The sequence below is a fragment of the Chrysochloris asiatica genome, unplaced genomic scaffold, assembly GCF_000296735.1.
Source record: "Chrysochloris asiatica unplaced genomic scaffold, ChrAsi1.0 scaffold00196, whole genome shotgun sequence".
In the NCBI taxonomy this organism is placed as follows: Eukaryota; Metazoa; Chordata; class Mammalia; order Afrosoricida; family Chrysochloridae; genus Chrysochloris; species Chrysochloris asiatica.
The window spans coordinates 5,240,129-5,249,069 of record NW_006408714.1 but is presented as its reverse complement, the minus strand read 5'-3'; the positions used below and the strand labels follow the sequence as shown (position 1 = coordinate 5,249,069).

General features: G+C 37.6%; 1 protein-coding gene across 1 annotated transcript in view; it reads left to right on the top strand.

Annotated features, from left to right (window-relative positions):
* The window catches only part of GAS2 (growth arrest-specific 2), a 196,544-nt gene that overhangs the window by 99,166 nt on the left and 88,437 nt on the right, over nt 1-8,941 (top strand). The window contains exon 6 of the mRNA XM_006872394.1: nt 1,968-2,109. Coding sequence (XP_006872456.1) covers nt 1,968-2,109 — 142 coding nt within the window. The remainder of the gene's footprint in view (nt 1-1,967; nt 2,110-8,941) is intronic.

Genomic DNA, 8,941 nt, shown 5'->3' with positions numbered 1-8,941 from the left:
AACCGCTGACCTTAAGGTTCGCAGCCCAATTCGTAACCACTACGCTATAATTTAAAGGAAGCCTACAGTAAATTCGTTTTTTAAAAAACGTAACACGTACAAATAATATTTTGCATCTGAATAGCTCCATAATTTTTGAGGGTTGTTACAATATCTCAGTTGGTAGTATAATAAATTCAAAAGAGCACCATCTGTGGCAACAGGAAGTCAGTGCTACCCTCTCTTGGTTTTTTGATCGATGATGTTGTTGTCATCGATTTGATCTGACTCAGGGTGACCCCAGTTCTGCAGAGTACAACTACTCCATAGGGTTTCAAGACTGTGATCTTTCTGAAGCAGGTTACTAGGCCTTACTTTCAAGGCATCTATGGGTGAGTTTGAACTGACACACTTTCCATTAGCAGCTCGACATTTAACCATTGGTGCCACCCAGAAACTCTGTGACTCTGAATAAATTAATTTATCAATAGACATGTCAAAGCTATGCCACATGCAGACACTGCTCTACGTATGTAATACCAGTATATACCATTTTAATGCATTTGAATAATATTACAACATAGACATTAGTGTTTCTCTTTAACCACTGAAGTAAGACAGAGGTTCAGAAAGCATGCATGTAAGATGCCCCTCTGAGCCAGACACACTGAAGATGTTCAGTAGCATTGCTCATCTCACATTCTTCCTTCTCCCATCTACCACTGCTGTACTAGAATTCTAGGGTAAGCTGTTACATGACTGTTTTCTTGATAGAGAACAGACTCTTGGAGGTTAAATGATTTGCTGAAACATAAAGAATAGGTTATTGACATTGTTAGTTCAAGCCCACTGCAGGGAAGAAAGATAAACAAATCTCTGTGTGAGTATTGTGACTACTTTCCAAAGGTCATGAGATGCTGTGTAGAGTTCAGGATAATGAATATTAGAAAAAAATAATTTTTAAAATGTGTTTCAATTTCAGAAAAAAATTGAATTTTAGAAAATAATTTTTTGATTGAACAATTTCTCCAAGTTCATTTGAATCACAAGGTCAGAAGATCAAACTCCCCAGTTGCTTCTCAGAAATCCTATACAGGGTCACTATGAGTCAGAACCAACTTCATAGCACTTAACAACTAAAACAACATTGAGTGTGTACTGTGTGTCCAGTATCCATAGTAGATATTGGGAAGCCATGAACCAGGTAGAATTTGCAGTTTTCTACTAATGTTCCATTAATTCACAAACCCACTGCTACCTAGTGGATTCGAACTCATAGAGACCCTGCCTAGAGTTTTCAAGGCAGTAAATTTTACAGGAGTAGGAAGCCTCATCTTTCTCCTGCAGAGCAGCTGGTGGGTTTGAACTGCTGACCTTGCAGTTAGCAGTCTATTGCTTATCCTACAGCACATCAATCAACAAATACATATAAAATGCTAAAAACTATGGTAAAGTGCCTAGATTTTTTTAGGTGATGATTTATGAACTAAGAATTTTTCTGTTCACCAAGGTCAGTTCTCAAAATAATTGGAAGTTTTCCAACTATCAATGAATACTTGGCATACAGAATCCCCCTCCCCCGCCCCCCGTCCCCTCTCTACCCACCCCCTTCTCATCTTAACTCCTAACAAATAGAAAATAAAAGTAGCAAATGAGTCTACAGCCATACTATCCTGAACACTCTTGATCTGTCTGATCTTGGAAGCTAAGCAAGGTCAGGTCTAATTAGCTCTTGGATGTGAAAGAGTAGCAGATGAAACATGAAATACCATCTTTATTACAAAGACCAAGCTGAAATACATGGCTAGTGTCTTTACCTTGCTCAAGAGGATGCCTGCTTAATAGATTACTATGTCAAAGCCAGAAAAAAAGTTAAAGTTTTTTAAAGGTGAGCAATTTACTCCTAGGCTGTTCATAATCAAGTGTAACATATGGTAAATGCATCATTATAAATTTTGCATATGTTTGTGATCTGGTATGTTTTAAAGGTATGGTATAGAGCCTCCTGGTTTGATAAAACTGGAAAAAGAAATTGAACAAGAAGAAACACTTTCTGCTCCTTCACCTTCGCCTTCCCCTTCATCCAAATCTTCTGGAAAAAAGAGTACAGGAAATTTACTGGATGATGCAGTAAGTAATATTGGTCAGGGATTTTACCAACAATTAGTAGTTTTGAACTATGAAACTTATTCTATAAATTCTTGTATCATTCTATTTCATTAAAATTTGTTTTAAAATCCCATTTGTATTTTGAGATTTCAACCTGATCATGAGTAATTGTGTGGCGCTATAGGATAAGCACTGGACCTCAAGGTCTATTTGAACTGCAAGATCAGTGGTTCAAACTCACCAGCTGCTCCTTGGAAAACCTGTAAAGTGTCACTATGAGTAGGAACTGACTCAATGGCACTTAGCAACAACAACAGGTCTTTTAAAACAAAGTGTCATTTAATTCCGTGAGTAGTTAGTATCTGCATTTTTAGGAAATGGAATCAACTCCTTGAAAATTGTTTTTGAAACCACTTGGAGTCTTGGTGTGGTGCTGTGGGTTAATGCACTGGATTGCAAAGTCAGTTTGAACTGCCAGGTCAGCAGTTTGTGCTTACCAGCCACTCCGTAGAAACAGGGTCATTATGGGTGAGAACCAGTTCGATAGCACTTAACACCAATAACAACAACAAGCAGTGTTAGTATTGGTTCTAGTTTCCTCATTTCACAGGTAAAATGCCTAAGGCTCAAGTTCTTTCCCTTAAAGATGGGAAAACAGACATTTCACAGAACAGAGAGCAGCCCTTTGCTCTCTGAAGCTGAGGGGCCAGAATCTGTCATTGTTTTTCTTTTCTACTTTGCTTATTCTTTATTCCAAAGAACCCTATGAGTCTGTGTATCTATTATTATTTGTTGTAATGCAAATATACACAGCAAACACACCAGTTTAACAATTTCTGCATGTATAACTCAGTGACATTGATTCCATTCTTGAAATTGTGGTGTTTTTAGTGACCATATTCCCTTGATTCTTGTTTGTTTTAAGGTTTTTATTGTGAATTGAGTGAAAGTTTACAGGGCAGATCATCACTTTTACATTCAACAAATCATACACCTTGTTTCATTACAATGATTATAATTTCCTCCATGTACCATCAGATAACAGTTTTTCTCTCTATTCACTTTAGCCCCTTTTTAAAAAAACACTCAGGCATATATAATAATTTACACCACCAAAGGGTACATTCTGCAAGTCTGCCTCCTGGCCACCAGCTCTCAGTCCCTCTCTTCCCATGAATCTAGAGTCCTCAGCTGCTCCCTCTTTCCATGCCCTTCATCTCTGCCTCTATCCCTGGTGTCCCTGCTTCTCTGGATAAGGTCTTGCATTCCACTTGTGCTCTTCTCCTTTGGTGGTCCTAGGGTCCCTTTGTTTCTGGACTCTCTTTGTTTTTCAAGTGCTCTGATATCTGTAAGGCAAGTTTTTTATTGAGAAAACTGAAATTTAGAAGTTTAGTCAACTGCTGAGAGGAGGAAAAGAGCTTAGATTCCAACCCAGTTTGGTCTGTCTCTCCAAGATTCCAGTCTCACTGTTAAGCAGAGTCCTTGAGTCACCATTTTGACAAGAGTCGAAAATACATATAACTTTATAACTATGTTTCATTAGCAATAACTTTGGGTGTCACAGAAAACAGGGTACTGGGTCTCTCTGGTAATCTCTGTTGTCTATTAAATAGTTCTGGGTTATAACAAGTAGTATGCCTGATTTTGTGTATGCATATGAGGAGGGTTTCAAAAAGTTTGTAGAAAAATGGAATGAGAAAATAATGTAATTTTCCCACAAGTCTTTTGAAGTTCACTTGTACACCCATTCGTATACACACACGAGTACATCTTTGGATACAGACAACAGTAATAATAATAATAAAAGTGAGTAATCATGGGTAAGTAGGATAATGTTTATATACAGTTCTCAGTTGTACTTAAACAACTGGAGTAATAGATTTATATGAATTTGATAGAAATTGGTAACACCACAGGCATTAGATTGAAATATCTCTCACAGATATGGGAGAGCATCTTGAGAAGCCAGCAAGGACAAAAATGGCATCTGTATATAGTAGGCACGTTCTGGTCAGAGTTGGGGATTTCTTTCTGTAGAGTCTGAGCTGAAAATAGCTAGGAAAATCGTTGATGGATAAAGGAAAAGATGGGGGGGGGGATATACCCCCATCTTTTCCTTTTCCTCCATATAGCACCTATATTGAAGGTTTGTTGTTGTTGTTGTTGTTGTTAAGTATCATCAAGTTGATTTGAGTTCATAGCAACCCATGTAACAGAGTAGAATTGTCTCATTCTTGGCCGTAGTAACTTTATTGTTGTTGTTAAGTGCCATTGAGCTGCTTCCAACCCATAGCGACCCTCTCTAGGGTTTCCAAGGAGCGATTGTGGTCCAGTGCCTTATCCTGCAGTGCCGCATCACTTTCGGCCAGATTGAGAACTATGATTGCTGAGAAGGTAAGAAAATTTAAAAGTAACCTGTTGGGGTATCATAGCCAATACCAGTTTGATTTAGTTTCATTTGGGCAACTGTTCAGTCAACTCAAGTCATAGGGCATTTTAAATTAATGCCACTTCACTATTGGTGTGGCGCTATAGGATCAGTACTGGACTGTGAACCACAAGGTCAGCAGTTCAAACCCATCAGCTGCTCCTTGGGAACCCTGTACAGTTTCGACTATGAGTCAGAACCTACTCGATGACACTTAACAACAAAACAGCAGCAGAAAGATTTTTACAATCACAGGACTTTTAACTTCTTATTGTAATTGAGTAAAGGCTTACAGAGCAGATAAGTTTTACAGTCCACAAACCATATACTTCTATTCGTTTCAGTGACTGCAATCCCTTCCAGGTAACATCAGTTATCCCACTTTCTCCCTGTTATTCTTGTTTCCATTTTACCTTCTTTAAACACTTCTGAATTTTGTCCTTAGGTAAATGCTGTCCTTTCGACCTTGAATTGCTGATCATTCCATGTTATGCTTACCTCACTGGTGTTGTTGCCCCCACTATATAGCTATTTACTACTTGTCTGAAAAATGAACCATAAGGGTGAGTTCAGTTTCAGATGAGAAGAGTGACCAATAGTCATAGTCTCCAGTTCCTTGAGTCTCTTTCTGACCAGTAAGCCTGATCTGCTTCAAAAATTTTGAATTTTGTTTCACATTTTCTCCCTCTCTATCCAGTACCTTTAATGTGATCCCTTTCAGAAGAGTTGGTAGTGGTAGATGAGTACCATCTAATTCTTCTGGTTACAGGGTTATGGATACTGATGTACACGTGTTCAGTCTACTGGACTAATTGATTCCAAGCATCTTCAATTGTCATTACTCCTCTTTCCTCCACACAGGGGGAGACCAATAGTTGCACCATAGATGGCTCCTTATGAGCTTTTAAAATCCCAGTCGCTATTCACAAAAGTAGGATGTAGAACATTGTCTTTTATGCCAATTGACCATGGGGGGTCTCAGGATGTTTTTAAGGATCAAGTACAAATTTTGCTTGTCATGCTATTTTATTTTGTAAAGATATTGACTAACACATTGTATTAATAGTTGATAAAACCAGTAATCCAGTTGCCATTGATCTCATTCAGCGTGATTTCACGTGGTCAGAGGAGAACTGTGGGTTTTCAAAGGCTGATTTTTTTGGATGTAGATTGCCAGTTCTTTGTTCTAAGATGCTCCTGGGTGGACTGAAAACTACACACTTTCAATTAACAGCTGAGTGAATTAATCATTTCCACCACTTACAGAATTCTAATAGTAGATGATGGTGCATTATTTATATAGCAATGAGATCAATTTTCCTCTCTCAATTATACTTTTTGAATTAAACTTATTTTAGTGTCAGATGTTACTTTGGTCTTTCTCTTATAAATGTGTATCTTTCTAGCTATGACACTTGCTCTTTCTTCTTTTCTTCTCAGATATTACATCCATTCATTTGCTTTAATCCATTATGACCAGGATTCCAGCCACTGAAGAATATGTGGCCAAACTTAACGGCTTAATGAATGGATTACTTAACCAAGTGATTTTTTTTTTTTTTTAAACACTGCCTTCTTGAGGTTTCTCCACAAGCATCACTGCAATAAGAGAAATCAAACTAAATGCAATTCAGATTGGATTAACCTTCTAAGAGGTGCTCTGTCACAGCCCAAACTCATTTACATATTGCATAAGTCTTCTTTGTCCTCATCTATTGACTATTTCCCAACCTTTCCCCCTTTGAACCCCTTGAATTTGTAACCATGCCTGCTACTCCCAAATTCCAAGTAAATTTTATATCCTGCATTTTTTTCTCACTTGATTTCTTGAAATACTTCTGCTTACCTACCTTGTAAATCTTCTTTCAAGCATGTTTTCATCTTTTAAAATTCAGGTTGTGTTATCTCTTGGATAAAGTTTTTCTTGACAGCTTCTATACCCTACTAGTAACATTGACAAATCATTCTTTGTTACCCCTACAATTTGCATATACTTTTACCATAGACTCAGAAATGAGTTATTTACCTAATTGTGTGAAGTTCCTATTTTTCTTGAAGGTGTGGTCCTTTACCTCCAACACAAGGACCATATTTTACCAATCTGTATCTATCTAGCACTGTTTGTTGGATAAACAGCCCAGGTAATGAAAATCTTCCCACCTTGTCCTATCTATCTGGATGGACCATGCGCCCTGGAAATATGTGTACTTCTCATTTCTCCTGTTGCTTTGCAAGGGAGAAACTTCTATCACTTTAAGCTATTTGCATGGACCTGGAAGAAGTAGCTAAAGTAATTCCGTATCTTTTCCTGCACTTTGTCTGGCCATCTCTCATCCTAAAGAAGGGAAGAAACAGGCAAGGGAATGGAGATGGTGAAACAAATACGGAAGGAGTTAGGGAGTAGTTTTACCAGTTCTCCAGTTTGGAAAACGTAAAATGACATAAAGACTATGAAATGGCAAGACAGTCACTCCAAAATTGCTTCTCCTTACTCCAAATTCTGGTTTATTAACTGAAAACACTGGAAGGGATTTCAGAAGACCTTAAAACCCCCTTTAAAGTCTACCAGAGATTCATAGCATAAACATCTGTACAGGTTTGTGGTTTTAGTTAAATATATAGAATGGGTATTTCTAGACTATTGCCAACTAGACTCCTGTCTAATCAAACACTAACACCACCAGATGTCCTATGTTTAGGTTTGTTTGAGAAATACAATTTATAATAGTGCCCACTTAAAGTTTGGCAATGCATACTAGCCTAGCACAGGCTCGAGTGAGTTCCATAGTATGAGTTTATTTAAGTTGAAATTTTACAAACTTTTTTGTCCCCTCCATTATACTTTGTGCAATTCTGCACTGAAACATTTGCATTCTGTTCAACTGATAGTTTTCCACTGAAGTGTTTTGTTTCAGGAACAGTAAAGAGAGAAGTGACATGAACCTCATTAATGGTTTAAATCAGAGCTTCCTATGTCTAATGTAGAAAGGAAATCGTTCCTATGACAACTGCTTTGCTCACTGCATGGGGAGCCAATATTCCAGTTGGAAAGTGAAATTCATGTACCCACCTATGTGCTTTAAAATAGAGATTATATTACATATACAATTTCTGTATTTAATCAATAATACTGGCTATTTATTCTCTGACCAAATTGTTACCTATTTTTAAAGAAAAAAAAAAGAGGGAGGAGGAAGATGACAAAGTAAAGACAAATATAAAGAAAAAGACACAAGAGAAGCAGAGCTCTGTAAAAATATCATATTCCAATGAATGGTTTCAGCAATAACTATCAGTTTTGAAACCTCCAATGTTTCCTTGTATATCCTTATTGGATACATTGGGAGATGTGGGAAAAAGAAGGAAAGAAAGGTGACCTTTTATGCGGATAATGTATCCCACCTTCTTTAATCAAGATAAAAGAAACAAAAACCCACAGTGGAGTCTGTTGAGAATAACTTATTCTCCAGATGTCCTGATAGAATGATTCAGCTGGGATAAAATAGTGAGGTCGGGTTTAGTTCTTTCTCTTTGCATTCCCTCATGGTGAGCTAGTTCCCACACAATGAGATGAATACAATTCTAAGAAACTATTCTTGTTTTCTTCCTCTTCTCCATCAACTTCCTCAGTCTGGGGATGACAGATAGCATAATTCTGAGTAATCAGAATCCCCTTGAAATCCCATTCCAGCAAAAAGCTGGCTAGGTTTTTTGCCAAAAATATAATAATAGTAATAACAAAGTAACAACAGCAAAAAAGAAAACCCAGAACACCTGCCAGACTGACTTATCCCAAGATAATGTAAGAAGTGCAGATGTCATAGTCAGTGTTTACTGAATAATCTGTTTCCACTACCCATAGTCTGGTCTTGTCTCTTCCCATTCTACAAAAATCTTGATTTTTAAGTTCCTCTTGAAAACTAGATAGACAGTAGAGGAGGACAAGACACCCGAGGAAAGGTTTCTTGTACTTTACTTCATTTCGTACTAGTGGTTTATGGGTTTCATCTAAAACACTGCAAGACAGAACTACTTTCCATACATGCTTGTCATTGTCGTTTCTTAGCAGAGAACTCACTTGAATATCAATTTACTGTGTGTTCAATTACCTTGTAGAAGAAAACATATGCCAAGCTTGGTCCTCTAAAAGTTCAGACAGCACACTTTTATGCTGCTTGTCTGATTTTTCTCTGCATACCTAAAGCTCTTCTCCCTCTAACCCGCCCTCCTTTTCGTCATCCTTTATTTTCTCCTAGAAGCTCATGAAAGAGACAAGAAAAACAGCACAGCTTCTAGAAATGACACAAAGTATAATTTTTGTATATTGTTGTTGTTGTTGTTGTTGTTATGTGCTGTCGAGTCGGTTCCGACCCATAGCGACCCTGTACAGGGTTTCCGAGGGTGTAAATCTTTACGGGAGTAGAA